Source organism: Globicephala melas, chromosome 9, assembly GCF_963455315.2.
Source record: "Globicephala melas chromosome 9, mGloMel1.2, whole genome shotgun sequence".
Taxonomy (NCBI): Eukaryota; Metazoa; Chordata; class Mammalia; order Artiodactyla; family Delphinidae; genus Globicephala; species Globicephala melas.
The window spans coordinates 46,316,461-46,335,063 of NC_083322.1; the positions used below are offsets into that span (position 1 = coordinate 46,316,461).

The 18,603-nt window shown below is 41.0% G+C and overlaps 1 protein-coding gene across 2 annotated transcripts in view; it reads right to left on the reverse strand.

Annotated features, from left to right (window-relative positions):
- The window catches only part of CHN2 (chimerin 2), a 332,632-nt gene that overhangs the window by 11,750 nt on the left and 302,279 nt on the right, over window positions 1-18,603 (reverse strand). For both annotated transcript variants that reach the window (XM_030857429.2, XM_030857427.2), the window contains 5 exons: window positions 12,507-12,591; window positions 8,190-8,363; window positions 4,513-4,590; window positions 2,096-2,233; window positions 316-421 (listed from right to left, as the gene is read on the reverse strand). In XM_030857429.2, the coding sequence (XP_030713289.1) occupies window positions 316-421; window positions 2,096-2,233; window positions 4,513-4,590; window positions 8,190-8,363; window positions 12,507-12,591 (581 nt within the window). The remainder of the gene's footprint in view (window positions 1-315; window positions 422-2,095; window positions 2,234-4,512; window positions 4,591-8,189; window positions 8,364-12,506; window positions 12,592-18,603) is intronic.

Here is an 18,603-nt window from a genome sequence, read left to right on the forward strand (position 1 = left end):
CTCAGACTGGGTTTCAGTCCTGGCTTTACTGCATCTCTTTGCATCACTTATTGAACCTCCCCAGGTTTCAGCAATATCATCTAACAGTACCCCCCTCATAGAGAGAACACATCTAAAGAGCGCGGAGCAGCCCCTGCCACAGAGTGAGTGGCTGGCAGTTATGAAAGGGGCTGGACTGGGGAAGGCGGCCTAATTCACTCTGAAGGGCGGGCTGTCTGCTCAGCGGGTTGGGGAGGCTGTGAACTTTTCCTGATGCGTTAACTGCCCAGGGCAGGTAGGGACTGCAGAAGCAGTGCCGAGGAGGTGTGAACTTACTTCTTTAGGTGGATCATCAGGTACCGGAGGGTCTCATAGTGGGCAGGAGGAAGCAGCATCAGCACTTCGTGGACCGCTTCCAGCCTCTCATCCGCACTGGAGATTTCTGTGAAGATCACATGTAATGAATATTCGTGCAGTGTTGAAACATTAAAGTTTTCAGGGAAGTAACAAGAAGTTTGGTTTGTTCAGGTTGCAGAAAAAGGGGCAGTCTACTAACATTTCACTTAAAGTAATCGATGTGTTCCGTGTCTTGCCGTATTCCAGAAAAGGCTTTGAGGCTGGGAACCATGTGTGTGTTGAACGTCCACTGGCTGTGTGGCAGGAGGCTGCCCACGCCCCTTGCCCTCCAGAAACCTGCAGACCTGCAGATGCTTGCTGGTGGCGTATGCACCGACTGTGTTTTGCCCATCTTCTGAACACTGGATTTGCTAGAAAACTCACTATCCCCAGCTTTAGTTTAAATTGGACCACACCTGGGAGTGTTCTCTTGAAGCTGTCTACCAGCTCTTTCCGTGGCAGGCTTCCATGACGGAACACACTCTACAATGCGAGGGCACCGGCAGGTGAGCCAGCCAGCTCAGTCTGCACTGATGGCAGTTTTCACCAGAATGTTGGCACGGTTAAGCCCAGTGTGCCGTCCAGGTTAGGAAGTAGATAGTAGGTATATTAACAATGGGAGGGAGCCTGCATGCTTCTGCCTTTTAGGACTCTGATAGGTATTGGCAGCCACTCAAAGAAAGCTCCCCTGGTCACTCCTCCTGGGGCAGAGGGCACCCTGCTTCCAGAACCTTCTCCCCCAAGACCACCAGGACCCAGGAAAGAATGCTCTCACCAGGGAGTAGGGCCACAGCTCATCTGGAAAGTACACCTTGCACTAATCCCAGCCTGCCCCCATCTCTCCCCATCAGGCATCTTGTTATTATATTTAGCAACACATACCTTTAAAGGTTATATATTTTTTTAATAAAAAGTTCCTTGAGGTGTGCTTGACTTCTACGTCATTCATTCTAGCACCTAAATCTCCCCTTCCTCGCTGTGCTCCTGGACAAAGTGTAGTGCAATTCCCCCCACACCCCAACACACATATACACACTATGGTTCTCTCTCCTGACGGCGGTGACCCAAGTGCCAAACCCTGAATGAGCAGCTATGGACTGATGGAAGTCCAATGCTGACGTGCCATCCCTGGACCTGTGAGCTCAGCTCTCCAAGCCTAGCTTTCCTCCTCTGTACAATGGGATTAGAGTACGTGATTCATCAGGTAAATGGGAAGATTAAACAAGAGGATATTGGTGAGAGTTCCTAGTATAGTAGTTGACACAGTATATTCTGGGCCTATTACTAATTTTGAACAGCATCAACGTGCAAAACCTGGGGTATGACTTTAATTGATTAGCAATGGGATTCTGCCTAATAGATGAAAGTAGTTAATCTATACAGTCCTCATTGAAGAACATCTGATTGTTTGCTGCAGAACATTCTGCTTTCAACATATAAGAGTAAGCCTGACTGTGCTGGTTCCCAGCATAGGAGAAACGATGGGGAGGGACAGAACTGCCTGGCACCTAGCTTCAGCCGAGTAGAGCTGGCTTAGTACTGGGTCAACTCAGCTGGTGAACTACGCCTGGTTTTCTTTTAACTGTACCATTGTGCTCTCGCTTGGCAAAGCAAATCCTCATGCAATAATTTAATCAGGTCTGAGTTTTAATTTTCTTGAAGTCAAAAGCATTGCACTTAAAACTTTGGTGCCATTAAAAAATTAGTTCTCCATACTTACTTGCTGCTTCTATAAATTTGGAGTAGGTATCATAGGTGATGACAGGAATGGGTAAGTCTCTGAAATACAGTTTAAGGGCTCCAGTGATGATGTTTATGTCTGGATAGATGTTGGCAGATATATCGGCCTTTTCACCATCTGAAAAACAATCAATGATCCAATTCCTAATTAGGACCTTATTTCACCAAGTTAAAGCATGCCCAGAAAGAAAAAAAAGATCCAACAATGAATGCTCCTTTACAAGTTTCAGCTGACTACTTTGGCTTCTAATAACACTGAGATGCAGGAAGTAACAAAAGAAGTTTGGTGAGAGGGATTTTGGGTCTGAGGGTAAGTGCAGCCAAAAAAGTAGTGAAATAGCCTTAAAATAGTTCTTTGGGTCCCAGCCCCTGGTAATTTGCTAAATAGAAATCTAGCACAGTAATTTGTATTCTAGACACCAAGGTTCATAACAGAATAACAATCTAATTTGAAGTAAAAAAATCAAGAATCTCTTATTTAGTATTCTTTGGACTTGGATTTGAAGATCACATACAGAAAATAATGGTTGAATATCTTCAGTTTCTAATGTCTCTTTCAGGCTTGCTGAAGTTTCTTTTCACTTGATTATTTCTCCCCTAGTCCCTAGGACTTTAATCTGGGAAACTTTAACCTTACCTCATGTATAGGTAATGTTATATTTCTTACTATTTTTACAATCATTCTGAAGACATTTTTTGACTTTTTGTTTTACCATTAGTAAATACCAGTCCAATTTAATTGTTGCAGTCTATAAAACTTTTTGGATAGAAAAATGTTTCAATCATGTAGGGATTATTAGCATTTTCCTTTATACAGAGAATTGAAAGAACAAACGCCTCAGCAAATTTGGTTCTGAGGATTAAAAAAGCTCCTAATGTACAGAAAACAATAAGAGTGTAGCAGATATGCCATCTGATCCCCTTATTTATGTACTTAACAAATATTTATTGAGAGTCTACCATGTGCCAGGCACTATTAAGCCCTAGTGCATCAAAGAAGAAAAGACATACGGTTGTCCCTCGGTATCCAAGGGGGATTGGTTCCAGGAACTTCCCACTGTGTGGACACCATAATCCAAGGAGGCTCAAGTCTCTTATGTAAAATGGCTTAGTATGTGCATATAACCTATGCACATCCTCCAGTATACTTTAACTCATCTCTAGATTACTTACAATACCTAATACAGTGTAAATGCTACATAAAGAGTTGCCAGCATGTGGCAAGTTCAAGTTCTGCTTTTTGGAACTTTCTGGAATTCAAAAAAATATTTTTGATCCATGATTGGTTGAATCTACGGATATGGAACCTGCAGATACAGAAGGCCAACTGTACTCCCTTCAGATATAACTCTAGTTAGACTGGGAGTCAGGCCTGCAACTCAACAATTACAAGGAAATAAGAAGACTGCTGTGCTGGAGACATGTGGAAACAAGGGGGCGGGCAGAGGAAAAGGAAATGGAATTCTTAGGTCAGCTTGGGGAGGTTGGGGAGGAGTCATGACAGAGGAAAGACTTGAGCTGACACCTGATGAATAGGTAAGTGCTTGCCAGGCAGAGATGTGAACACATTCTAGATGGACAGAGCAACGTGAGCCCAGGTGCTTGTTCGTGAAAAGAGGTAGGGTGTATTTCAGTATTGCTGGGGTACAGAGTACAGACAGGAGGAACTGCTATGAGCTGGACAGATAGGGCAGCTAGATCATCAGAGACCTTGTCTACCACTCTGCAGAGTGCAGGTCCTAGCTAGTGGGCTACACGTTCCATCTCTGATTGGCTGTACCAGAAATATTTGGATCATTCAACAGATACACAGATTCTTGGGCTCACTCAGCTTCCTGAATGAGTCCCCAGGGTGGGCCCTGGTGATATGTATTTTTAATAAGTTCCCAAGTTGGCTCATGATATCTGACCTAAGAAAGCATATGGCCTAGAGGACGTGTGGCACAGTCACAAAGAACCAAAGGAGTTACCTCCTAAACTTCCCCTGCTTCACTGCCAGGGGTACCCCATCCCTATGCTCTCTTCTTTGGAGCTCTGGGAGAAGAAATCAAAGGGATCTGAGATGGAGGATGCAGAAGGTGCCCTGGTGCCATGTGAACTGACCATAAATGTCGGGCAACCAAGTCAAGAACCTTAATGGCACCGAATGCTGTCTGATCATTTTCAAGTAGTATTTTAAACTCACTTCCCCATATGGTCAACTGTCCACGACTTTTAAAGAAACACTTTCCCCAGAGAAGCAGAGAACTATGATATTTGTAAACCGTTACTCCTTGGCTTCCTAAAGGACAGCTCTCAGTAGCTCTAAAAACCCATTTCCGTTATGAGTAAAATCTGGTTCCAAAAGAGAGGATGCTAAGGATAAGTCATTTGGCACTCAAGAACGTGCAAGCCTACCTCTGTCAAATGCCATTTTGACATCTTCGATGTGTTCAGTAAACCCGGACACTCTATAAAGCCCTTCTGACTTTAATCCTGTTAAAAAAAGGGACAGACAGATTTTAACTTTAGCTTCCTAAAGCATCTAAAAGAGAATCTGATTTCCTGTCTACACTGCGCGCTATCAGGAAATGAGCAAACACAGTCAGTGCTCTTATGTATTACATACTGTCACGTCAGAACTTGAACTTGTCCGTCTTGGTTTCTGTGCAAGTCTGTCTTCATTTGCTTGTGTGGCAGTGGAGACCTCAGCAATCTGGTATTCCTCCTGCCTGGCTTTGCAAAGTGAACCCATGGTCAAGATTCTCATCAACCATGGTCTCCTGCTTCCTTTGTTCATCTGACAGCTGGATGTGATTTCACTGCAGCAAACTATTTTCCTCACAGCATCATCTCAATCCATATGCCATACTGCATGTAGCAGTGTACTAGGTACACAGTACAAGTATGCATGTGTGTGGTACATATTATCCTGATTTTACTGGAACTATCCAGATTTTATAGCCTTATATGTTTCATCATAAACATGACAATATGTTAAATGTTTAACTACACATGATTGATTTGATTGGTATACCTTCAAATAAATGATCATACAAACAGATGCAGGAAAATAAAATTCTATTGAATGATTCTGGAAACTTGATCACTGTATATTTAGTCTAAGAAAAAAGATGTGGGTTCTGCTCCTAGATCTCATTGATTTGTTAAGATATTTCCAAAGTATCTGAAGGGATAGAGGACAAGATTTCAGACCTTTTACGTCAAAAACTAGCTGCTATCAAACTATAGCTACAGCAATAATAAATAAGCAAATAAATAGCTTCTACTGCTGCTGCAGTATACTCTATCAAACTCCTGATAACTGACATGCATTTCTGTTTTTCACATGTACTATCTGCCATATGTAAGGGCTGACATGGGGTCTGCATCAGAGACAACAAATGCATGGCATAAATCCTACCCCTCCTCTCTCCTGTGACCAGAGGAGACATTCTTAATTGACCTCAGCATTTTCTCCCACTGAGCCCCACTCAGTTTCAGAATCCGTCTCAGGACAGTTGTCTAGGATGCCACTACCGATCTACTGAATGGGCCCACAAGATGGGGCCCGGTGTCATCCTGTTCTAGTTGGTGGTGCATGTAAGCATGCTCCAGTCCAGTTGTAACCTGCACGGCAACAGAGGCAAGGACACAGTGGCACAGGGGAGTACAGTGCAGTGGACACTAACACTGCCTTTTGACAGAATAGGCCCTGGGGAGGGTCTTACTCAGGAGCTATCTTTAAAGGACATCATGAAGGACAGGCTGGAGTTTGCCAGAGTTAGCAGAGGCTGCCAGCTCCCCGTCCAATACTAGTTCTCCACTTCCTCTGTTGTGATAAAACCCTTGGTTTTTAGAACAACATCCACCGCAGAGGCCATTAACTCCTGGCCAGTGTGGAGAGAGCAGAAGTGATGTGTATAGTGCCTGGGTCATGAACTTGAAGAGAAAGGGTATGCCCTCTTGCTGTTGGCTGGAATGCAGGTGAGATGGTGATAACCATCTGGGACCATGCAGGTGAGGACAGCACTCAAGGATGACACAGCAACAGCCTGCAGGGCCTGGGTGCCTGTTCCTGGGCAGCTGCTCCATGAGCCCTGGGCTGCTGCCAGAGAGAGAGATTTCTAGCTTTTTGAAGACACTATTATTTGGAGTCTCTGTGACAGCATTGAAAGCTATGGGTTAAGTACATTGGTTAGACACACAGATTTGGAGGTGGAGTTAGGGGAGTTGGTCATTCCAAGAAAAAACCAAAAGAAATAACACAGTTGAGTCCTATTATGTTGGGCCCTGTACTAGGTCATTTATATGGATCAACTCATTTTAACCCTCATAACTACCTTAGGAGGTACAACTGATTCTGTTACTTTAAAGATGAGAAAACAGATATTCAAATGGAGTAAGTGACTTGCCCAAGGTCATACTATAGCTAATATGAGAAGGGGTTGGGAATCTAACTTCAAGTTCATGATCTTTTCACTCTGCCATATCATGCAGAAACAAGTGGTGGTAGAAGCATTTGGAGAACAATAAGAAGTTTGCTATGGGTGGAAGACAGGGTAAGATGTTGGCAGTGGTGGCAATGAAGCTGGGAATGGCAGCATCACGTGAATTTCTTCCAGCCCATCCTCTGGTTCTGCTCACATGCACAGGCCCCTAATGCCTGTAGCTCCAGTCCCTTTGCTGTGACTTCCGTATAAATTCCTCACTTGTGCTATTCTAGCTCTTGTACTAGACATGCTTAGTGCTGTGTTCCCCGTGGACACATTAGACACCAGATGTGGTAGTGACTTTGCCCAAATTATTAGGAGTCTCTGATGAGGATCCCTATGGGATGATCCCAGCTTCTTCAGAGAAGCACAGGTACTGATTGCAGGCTCTGGAGAGGCTGACGATCTGACCCTTTGGGGTCGCGGAGTCCTCTAAACAGCAGGACCCAGGGCTGCTCTTCCCAGCCACTCATCCAGAGTCAGGGCACCCCCCTCAACTCGTACTCAGCTCAGCCCCTGCATCGACACCTTCACCAGATTCCAAAGCTCCCATTCAGCTCTGACAGACACAGCAGTCAAAAGGCAGGAGGCATTTCTTACAATTTGAGATGAAATGAGCAAGTCTTAAGGGAACAGAATAGCTATCGTTTTCATCCTGTATGGAAGAGGGAATAACTTCTTATCTCTAAAAGCTTTGGGATAACGAGTTACAATATCCTCCTTTGCTTTGTTTTGGAAAGAATGGGATGGTTGGCGAATGCATAAATACCTGTAGAATATATTAAGCCAACTTGGACACAATGATGGATACCAACTATAGCAGGGTGAATACATGGCAACAATGGTAAAAGCCTTTCCAATTACCCAGATTACATCCAACAGTCCAGTTCTCCCTAACCAGACTCTATCCACCATATCACTGAGCACTTTGATACTGAAAAGTGGCCGAAACACAAATAAAGGAAAGATGACTCAAGCATAATATAAAGAATCTCTTCTTTGAAATGTTTCTATCTTCCTTGCCTTCTCAATTTTCAATGAATAGATCTTTTCAATTTTTTTACTCTCCTCTTTGAAATAAACAGAACCAATACTAGGAGTGAATTTCTATATGGTAGAAAATATATGTGTTGACCAAAAATTTCTTTACTTATTTAATAGAAGCACTTTCAAAGACTCGATTCAAACCTCACCTCTGCCATAAACCCTTTCTGAACTCTCCTCAGATAAGATTAAAATGTTTTCCTCTGTGACTCCGTGGTTTTTTTAAATAGTGTTTTGAATATATGTACTCACAGCATTTATTTATTTGCCCCCAACCCCTGATTCTGCATATTATGCTATGAATTTCCTGAAGGTGTGAACTCTGACTTTTATATCCCCAGTGTGTAGCACATACTAAATGCTTAGCAAGTGTGTGTTAAATGCATACATGCATGATTTATGTATGACACAGAAATTGCTGTCGTTGGTTGGATTTAGCATGTGCAGACCATTTCCCCAAGATCAGTACTGGAGAGTCAATTTAACAATTATAAGAAAGTCTCCTTGACAACAGTAAAAATAAAATCACTATAATAAGCAGGTGTTTTTTTTCCAAACCTCTTGCTTCAATTTCCCGAATGCATATGTCTACCACCATGGGTCTCTGCATGTTGTGGGCCTTCACGAGTGTTGTCAGGTCACAACAGTACACCTTCTTGATCCTCTTGAGATCAGGTTGGCAGTCATTGGGAACATGCTTGGAACACTGTTTGTGTACGTTCAATCCACAGTCTGTAAACAAAGAAGCCACATTACGCTTGCCTGGCCCTTTTGTCAAAGCTCAACACAAATTATATGTTACCAAAAATAAAAATGAAAACACCCGGAGTTTGCTATATCTCTCTGAAACATCCATCCCACTTAGAGGTGATGCTGTCCACAGATGAGTATGAAATCTATCTTTACTCATGAAACTTATATAATTCCATTTTTCTCAGTAAGCCTTCTCTGTGGCTGGACCATAAGAATAGAACATCTCATGGAGATAGTTTTGGTAATTAGCCAGGTTGTTTGTATGTTTTTTTTCCCTTTTGGAACTGGAAACTTTGAGTCCATATGAGGGCTTTTGGGTTTGGATTCCCAGAGCAAATTGTGTCTCATAAAGGGCACCTAGGACTTTTGCGAGGTTGTTTCCCTTAAGTTCGTGACACTCCTTTTACGGAAGACATGATGACTGTCTCTGTAGGAATCTCTAATCTTTGGTCTGAGAGACCCATGACCATTGGCATCCTCTTTCACATTCCTGGAGAGCTGCCCATACTTTCCACCCCTGTCCTCCTTGCTGGGCAGTTTCAGTAGGCCGTTCTCCTTTCTACCTGCCTTATTTTGACACCTGTTGAGTGGAAATACTGTCTAACTGGCCACCGGTGGGAGTACCCGAGAGTTTACAATTTAGAACAATGCCATGTAATGTGAGGATAAGACTAATTATTTCTAAAGCTCATATCAAATCCAAAGCTGAAAAGGTGCTTTTAAGTTCAATGTGCCCATTAAAAGCCTTATTAGCAGTTGTCATCCACTGATGGAATCTCTCTATCAATAACAAGGCACAGTCTACGTTCTGGAAAATAAAAATTTAATGCTGAAGATGTTCAAAGTTGATTTGGTATCTATTCAAAGTACCTTCTAATACTGATTGTTTTTATAGGTGTAAAGAATAATATCATTTTTATATTTTATATACATATTATACACACACGATAATGAATATTGTAATCAGTTGCTTTAAATAAAAGCACTTAACTACACCAGGGATTTGAGAGGATCTAAACTTTTGTAAAATCATCAGAAAACGATTTTTGTCATTACATGGTTTTCATGTCATGTTTACTGGCTGAGTTCTGTCTATCCCCCTCCAAAGACAAAACCAGTTCTAATTATCTTAGCTTTATCAACATGAGAAGTTCAGCAAAGCTCAGGTAAACTTCAGTAACATTTGATAGATCTAGTTAGTGAATACAGATGTTGGTGAACTGAACTAAATAGAATAGGCTGGTTTTCTTGTTTGGATATAATAGCACCTACTCCTAGGGTTATCATGAGGATCAAATAAATTACTATATGTGAAGTCTGAAGTGTGGGAACACTACGTGAGCGTTAAATAGAAGAAACAGCACATACGGTGATAGAAAATATAAGGATACCTGCCCAGCTATGCTTAAGTTATTTCATTCGTCATTTTTACTCACTGAATTCTTACAAACTTCATTTAAAACAATTTTTTAGAAATGTGGTAAAATATACGTAAAATTCACCATTTTAGCCATTTTAAGTGTATAGTTTAGGGGCGTTAGGTACCTTCCCACTGTGTGCAGCCACCACCACCCATCTCCAAAGCTTTCTGCATCTTTCAAAGCTGAAACTTGTACCCATAAAACAGTAACTCCCTGGACCCTCTTCCCCTCGGCCCCTGGCAACCACATTCTGCCTCTGCGTCTACGAATGTGACTACGTTAGATGCCTCATAGAAGTGGAATCACACAGTATCTGTCCTTTTGTGACGGGCTTATTTCACTTAGCATAATGTCCTTAAGGTTCCTTCATATTGTAGCCCATGACAGAATTTCCTGAAGAACATTCCATTTAAAGGCTGAATAATATTCCATTTTATGTATATACCACATTTTGTTTATCCATTCATCCACTGATGGATACTTGGGTTGTTTCTACCTTTTGGCTGTTGTGAACAATGTTGCTATCAACGTGGGTGTACAAAGGTCTGTTCCTTTCAGTTCTTTTGGGTATATACCCAGAAGTGGACTTGCTGGATTATAGGATAATTCTATTTTTAATTTCTTTATAAACTTCATTTTAAGGTCTGAAATGACAGTGTTTTTATGTAGAGTTAAATACTGATATGTCATTAAAATGAAGATGTTTTCTAACAAGTATAAAAATATTCAGTTTTTGCAAACGAATACAATTCTATATGCTATAAATAAAGTCTAGTTAATTTTAAAAATATTTAAATTATGTAAAATATGGAGAGTTGAGAGGTAATGATGGATATTCCAAACATTTAATGATCAGTTTTCAGTTCTTCTGCTGCTCAGAGGAAGTATGAGGTTAAACAGTGGCCATTGGAGAATAGTAACATAGCCTTAGAATTATGTTTTATTTAAAAAAAAAACAAACACAGAAAAAAAAACCCAAAAAACCCAAACTCTCTTATCCCAGAGCAAGTTGCTGTTCACAGCTAATCTGAATCCCAGAGTTTTGTTCTCATAATATTGACTTTGGACCAGTTTCCTGCTGAAATTGGATAATAGAAGCAATTAGGGATATTTTTGATAGGTATAATCTGAACAGGTTGAACTAATGACCACTGAGTAATTCAGATATTCCACCACTTTTCTCAGTGGTTGAACTGTGAGATACTTTGTAACTTTTGTGGTAATCAGGGTATCTAGATCATTTCTGGAGAGTCTGCCTCCAAACCTACATTTACTGCTTGCCTCATGGATCTGGGATGGGGGCAGGTAGAGGAATTGACATACATGAGCACGCTTGGACCTGTCCAGGTATCACCATAGGTGATTGCTGTATCTATATAGTAGAAGCTGAAATAGCCCTTTCCAGGCAGAGAAAGGATTTAAGGTCCCATGATCCTGTGAACCAAAATGGGCAGTATGGGGAAATAGATCATCATTTTTAATTTTTATTATTTTAATTTTTATTGAAGTATAGTTGATTTACAGTGTTGTGTTAGTTTCAGGTATACAGCAAAGTGATCAGTTATGTATCTATCTTTTTCAGATTCTTTTCCCATATAGGTTATTACAAAATATTGAGTAGAGTTCTCTGTGCTATACAGTAGGTCCTTCTTGTTTATCTATTTTACATATAGTAGTGTGTATACGTTGCTCCCAAATTCCTAATTTATCTCCCCCGCCACCTTTCCCCTTTGGTAAACGTAAGTTTGTTTTCTGTGTCTGTGAGTCTGTTTCTTTCTGTAAATAAGTTCATTTGTGGGAAACAGATCATCTTAATGTAGTGTCATTAGCTTATTTTAAAAGCTTCATAAGAATTATTTTTTAAAATCATACCCTAGCAAGAAAGAAATCAGTCATGCTGTCAGTGGAAACCCAGTCAATGTATCACAGGAGGCTATCCTTGCTTCCGGCCGGAACTGTTCGCCAGAAAAAGCATGGCATGATGAAGTAGGAAGCCTGGTTACACATTAATTTGGCAATTCTTTGCTGTTTTGTTAGATGTATCTTAATAAGGTGTGCTGTGTGCTCTTAGCAATGGGTGTGTGTGTCTAGTTCTAGGTGGAAAAGCACCTAGGGTTTCAAAGCACTTTGAAAATATGTGATATCAAATCAAGGTGTGTATTTTCACTGCTAATCTGATGGCAGAAAGATACTGGGCATGATGGGCTCTGGAGCCAAATCAATGTTCCACCACCTACTATGTGGCCAGGGGAAATTAATGATGATCATTAAGGCTCAGTTTCTTCATCCATTTAATGGGGAGAATAACTGCATCTCCCCGAAGGTTCACTGGTGAGGCTAAATGGCATGATAAATAGAAGATGGGAAACCAATGTAACTTTTCTATCTATGCAATTCCATTGGAATTGATTTAGTTTTTTCTTTTAAGGACAGCTACCTAGTTTGGATGGCAGGTAGGTGCCTAAGAAAATATACTCCCCTGGATTTTTTTCTTTTCTTGTATAAACAGAGATAATCCTTTTCATTCTAGCAAACACCTAGAGGAGTTTCTCCATTAAGCACAGAGATGCCTTGAATCTTCCAGAAAGCTAGACTTCTGAGCTAATCTGGGCCTACTTCCCCGCTCTGGAGAGATGCCCTCCAGCTCATCATTGCGGCGCTTGATGTAAATGGAAAAGGGGAAGGAAAGCTCCGTGCCTACCTGAGCATCGGACTCCTTGGGCGATAAGCCCCCACATGAAGTTGGCACAGTATTCACACCAGTGCGGGCCTCGGAACGTGTGGACCTGTGAGCCAAGACGAAGAAAAGCGTTAGAGAAGTCAGTCACCTGGAGGCAGGTGGCCTTGGACATGAAACAAACAGACGCCAAGGAACAAAGGCCTGAGTGGGAGTGAGCATCCCTCGCTGGGCGTTGTCTTTCCAGTGGGGATGAGTTGTGAACAGACCTGGAAAAAACAGAGATGTGCTTTGATTTTTGAAAATCCTCCACTGAGCCTCCATGCCCCACACCAGAGCCAGAAAGGAATGTGGAGAAACAGTAAGAGGACAGGGCCATGCCATCAGCTAAGGAATGAGACTCTCCCTACCCCAAACAAGGCACTGTATGGAAAAACCCAAGAGAGCCTGAGCTGGTTGCTATAACCTGCATTGAGCTCAGCAAGTTCTGGAAGGCAGACCTTAGTTACTGTGGCCTTTTGACCAAAGCTGCCCTATCTATAGAATATCCAGGTAGGTATAAATAAGACATGACTATGGGAAAATTAGAAGGTTCCAAGGCTTTAAGCCACTTTCAGAAGAGGCATTTAAAAAGTGAGGGAGTTCAGGCTTCCCTGGTGGCGCAGTGGTTGAGAGTCCGCCTGCCGATGCAGGGGACAAGGGTTCGTGCCCCGGTCCGGGAAGATCCCACATGCCGCGGAGCGGCTAGGCCCGTGAGCCATGGCCGCTGAGCCTGCGTGTCCGGAGCCTGTGCTCCGCAACGGGAGAGGCCACAACAGTGAGAGGCCCGCACACCGTAAAAAAAAAAGTGAGGGAGTTGGCTGAAAATGAAGGCTACCAATAGGGTCTATAGAATTGCCTTCCCCAGAGAGGTGTCTGCATTCAGTAGGCCCCGGTGTGACCTCTGGGTGTGTGTAGGTTGAAAGTCCCTTCTGATTGGCCAAGGTGCCAGCCTCCTTGGTTGGTGGCCAAGTCAGTTGTTAAATATTTTGAACATCATGAAGTAAGGATGGTCTTATCTCTCATTATTCAGGTACAGGTCCACCTGTGACAGGACCATGTATTAAGTCATGATTTAAAACAAAAATAAAACAAAACAAAAATACATGTTCCCGGGCACCAATGAGCTGCAAGAAGCAGAGCTAGGGGAATCCTTGAAAGCAAATGTGGTTGAAGTAAGCCAGAAACCATCACAGGCAGTCTATTTGGGGGCATATCAATCTATGTGAAGAGGTCTTGAATTTTTACAAAATTAAAATATTATGAGACTGTGTGGCTCCTATAAGGACCTTCAAAGTTTTAAACCTCCATTAACAAATAAAAGACATGCAGACAATATTATTTTTTTAAGAGACTGGGAGGCCTGTACAGGCCTGTATAGTCAGGATGACAACTACGGTCACAATTTGGGAAGATGTTCATCAGAGCTCTACTTAAGAAAAAATGGCATCACTTTGAGATCTTTATTTATTTATATATACTAGTAATTGGGTATACATAAAGTGACAAATGAAACAAGCTTGGTTCCCTCCTAATGGCACTCACAGATTTGTCAAGGCAGAGAAAGTAGTCAATCAACCCATCAAAAAGAGCAACTTCTGACCACGGTTTCTATGCAATAAAACTAAGTTATAATAGTCTTTTGGTATTTCAGTTTGTCACATGCAAACTGCCCCCCTTATACAATTTCTCCTTTGAAAAATGATCGGGGGGGGGGGGAAAAACCTCTCAGAATTATTTTTACTAAAATGGAGAATCGTGCTGCAAGGAAATGACACTAAGATATGACAAAGCACCCCTTGCTGGAATGCAGAGAATCCATCCGAGGGAGCATTTGAATTCTCCCAGAGCCAAAATGCCATGATTCATTGAAAGGCCCATTCATATTAAATGTGGTACTAAAAGAATTCCTCAGTAAAGTGTCCTACTGAAAGCTGAACATTTTACAAATTCAGCAATCAAAGGTTTCTTAATATTTTACTAGAAGTGTTCTAAAGGGACTGCTGGTTAATCATGGCAACAAAGTTGATTGCTAATATACCGTTGAAACTGCAAGGTCGATAAAATAATATATCTCAAAAAAAAAAAAGAGAAAAGGTGCGGAAAGGGCTATAAAAGAATAAATGAGGGCTTCCCTGGTGGCGCAGTGGTTGAGAGTCCGCCTGCCGATGCAGGGGACGCGGGTTCGTGCCGCAGTCCGGGAAGATCCCACATGCCGCGGAGCGGCTGGGCCCGTGAGACATGGCCGCTGAGCCTGCGCGTCCGAAGCCTGCGTGTCCGGAGCCTGTGCTCCGCAACGGGAGAGGCCACAACAGTGAGAGGCCCGCATACCGAAAAAAAAAAAAAAAGAAAAAAATGAGGCTGTTACTAGAGAGATTTAAGAAAGGCCCCTGTGTTATCCATGAGGGTCAAGAAGTCATCTTTTGAAAGGTGACCTCAAGCTGCTTGAAGGAAGAGAAGGAGCCAGTCTGGTGGGGGCATTGAGGCGTGCATTTCAGGCAGAAGGAATCTACGGAGGTCCTGCAGGAGCAAAAGAGCTTGGTGTGACTGAGGGACTAGAAGGCCAGGGTGGCCAGAACACCAGAGTGAGGGGGAGAGAAATTGGGATGAGGTTGAAGGTAGGACAGGGCCTTGAAGGCTTTATTAATGAGTGTGGATTTGGTTGTAATCTAGGTCCAATAGGAAGTTCTTGAAGGACTTCAAGTAGGAAGATGATTTTTTAAAAAAGATGTTCTGACCGCCGTGTTGAAAATGGAAGCGAGAGTGTTAATAGCAGAAAAGATTCAGGAACTGGGTAGTGGTTTCTAGTTGGGAAATGATAGAGGCCATGACCAGGATGTTGGAGGAAGAGATATAAAGTGAATGGATTTGAGTTCTCTTTTGAAGATTGAATTTAAAGGACCTGACAGTAGAATAAATGTGGGTATTTGAAGGAGAGAGGAATCAACAGCGACTCCTAGATTCTAGCTTTAGAAACCGGGTGGATAGTGACGCCACTTGCTGAGATATGGAAGACATTCTTTTGGGAGAAATTCAAGAATTCAGCTTTGAGCAGTTTAAGTTAAAATGCTGCTGAGATTCCAAGTTTTATGGTCAAGCAGGAATTCACACACAATTCAATAACTCAGAGGAGGAGTGGAACTGGAGGCATACATTTGGCCATCCGTGACAAGTAAATGGTATTTACAATCGTGTGAATGGAATAAAAAAACCTATTAGCAATAGAGAATAGAAAATGAGGAAAATAGAGCTCAATTCCAAGCCCATGGTGCTCCAACATTTGGAGAGAACCAAGAAAGTAAAGTGTTTCAGAAGTCAAGAGGTGAAGCGTGTTTTAGGGAAGGAGTGGCCAACCAGGTTGAATGTTGGAAAGAGGTCCAGTTAAATGAGGGTTGAACTGTGATTCAGACACATGGAAGTCACTGGCAACCTTGGCAAGAGCAGTCTCTGGATTGTTGAGGGCAGAAGTCATACTCGAGGGAACTGAAGGATAACTGGGAGGCACGGAAGTAGAGAAATGTGTAGGCAAATTCGTCAGAAAGTTTGGTGGTGATGTCCAGCAGAGCAACAAAGATAGCTCCAGGGAAATAAGGGGTGGGCCCTGGGAGGATTTTTTTTTTTTTTTAATAGAAGATGGGAGACGTTAGGGCATGTTGACTTGTCAATGAGATTGATACAATAGGTAGAAGAGACTGGAGATGCAGAAGAGAGAGAAGCAAAGGAGTGATGATCCTGAAAAGCTGAGAGATGATGGGGTTAAGGGCATATATGGAAGCGATATTCAAAAAGAGAAACAGTTGAGATCTTTCCAGAATTGCTAAAAGACACAAAACCCTCAGGTTAAGAAAAGCTAAATGAGCCTCAAACCTGATGAATAAAAAATAATTTAGACCTACACAGATTAGAGTGAAAGTGCAGAATACCAAAGAGACAAGCAAAATCCTGAAAAAACAGGTTACCTGCGAAAGGACAGCAATTAGGATGAAAACAGACTTCTCCTCAGCAAAAAAGAGACAGGTAGATTACAGATTTCATCAAAGTGCTCAGAGAAAATTACTGCCAACCTAACTTCTATACACAGCTAATTACCATTCAAAAGCAAGGGTGAAATAAAGATATTTTCAGACAAATGCCAAGAGTTTCCACTCACAGGTCCTCACTCAAAGATACACTTAGGGATAATATAGTTCTGTAAGAAGCACATTGAACCTAGTGGGAAAGGACAGGATTCAAGAAGCCAGGGTGAGCAAGAAAACTGGGAAACACAGGCCAATCTAATCAAGCCTGTTTATGAAACAATAACAAGATGACTAATTTCAGAGGACTGAAAAACAGGATGAAAAAAAGGATATGGAAGATTCAAACGGTAAAACAAAGAAACAAAAAAGATTATTGTAGAATATAATAAAATAGAAAAATAAAAGAAAAAGGATTAAAAAAACTAACAGGTGATTTTTAAAAAGATTTATAAGATAGGCAAACCTTGGGCAATTGATCAAGAAAAAAGGCACAAACAATAAAAGAGAGGACATGAATGCAGATGCAGTAATGATATAAAACAAAAACCTCGAGAATGCTAACTTTCTACCCACAAAATTAAAAGTTATATGAAATGGATGATTTTCTTAAAGAATATAAATTATCAAAATGACTCAAAATAATATAGAAAACCTAAATTCAATTATACCCATTAAATAATTAAATCTGCAGTAAAACATCTACCCTCAAATAGTCATTGATCCCAAATGATCTTATTAGGTTTAATCGAATTTTTAAAGAACAATCGCTAGCCAATACAGACTACTGCAGAGCAGAGAGGAAAAAAAAGAAAAGCTCCACAATTCACTTAATGAAGGTAATGTAATCTTGATTCAAAAACCATACAAGAATGGTACATAAAAGTAAAATTATACCTCAATTTCAATTATGAACATAAATATAAAAATCCTACTGAGTGTAGCATTATATTTAAATGTCATGACCGAGGAGGGTTTATTTCCGGGATTTAAGGTAGTTGACGTATTACTAGAATTCATAACAATAATAAAACGAGAGAAACCACATAATCATTTAAAAAATTAGAATACCAACAGTTAATAAAATTCAACACCTGTTCATAGTAATAGCTATTAGCATACTAGAAATAGAGGGAACTCTCCTAAAAATGGTTGATTAAAGATATCTATGATACACATATAATAAACATCACATTTAAAGATAAAATATTAGAATAATTTCCTTTAGAGTCAGCAGAAAGAAAAGGCTGCCTGCTATAAGTGCTTCTCTTGGGCATTATCCTTCAGAGTTTTAGCCAGCATAATAAAACAAGACAAAGAAATACATCATCTATGGTTGGAAGAAAGAACAAGCCCATCAAGTTTACTTAATATAAGAGCAATAAGAAGAAATCAGTAGCATCGTTATACATCAGCAATAACTCATTTTGTTAAATCATAAAAATTAAAGACTTCATAGCATCAGCAATAATCTAATTATAAAATAATTAAATTAAGTAAGGAGATATTCTATATTCATAAGTAAGGAGATATTCTGTATTCATGTATGGCAACGTTCGATACTGTAAATATATCAATTATCCTCCAAATGAACCTTTAAATTCAATGCAATTTCAAGCAAAGTCTCCATGCTGCTTTTCACAAAACCTGACAAGATGGCCCTACAATCTATATGGAAGAATAGAGCAGAAAGAAATAGCGACGATAATTTTGAGTAAGTAGAAGAACATAAGAAAACACATCCGACTATGTATCAAGACTTATATAGTTAAAAAAAAAGTAAAACACCATGCAGGATGGACAAACAGACCAGTGGTACACAGTGGAAAGATCAGAAACCACATCACACATATATGGATACTTGGTATATCTCAGAAATGGCATTACAAAGTGGTGCGGGAAGGATGTCAGAGAGGGGAACTATTTCCTAGTTCATCCACCCATTCACCCACTCATTATTCACTCATTTATTCAATACTTACATGCTGATTGCCTACTTTTAACCTGGCACTATACTAGTCCTTGGATAACAAAGTCAAAATAGATCAGGGGAGCAAAACCTTCCT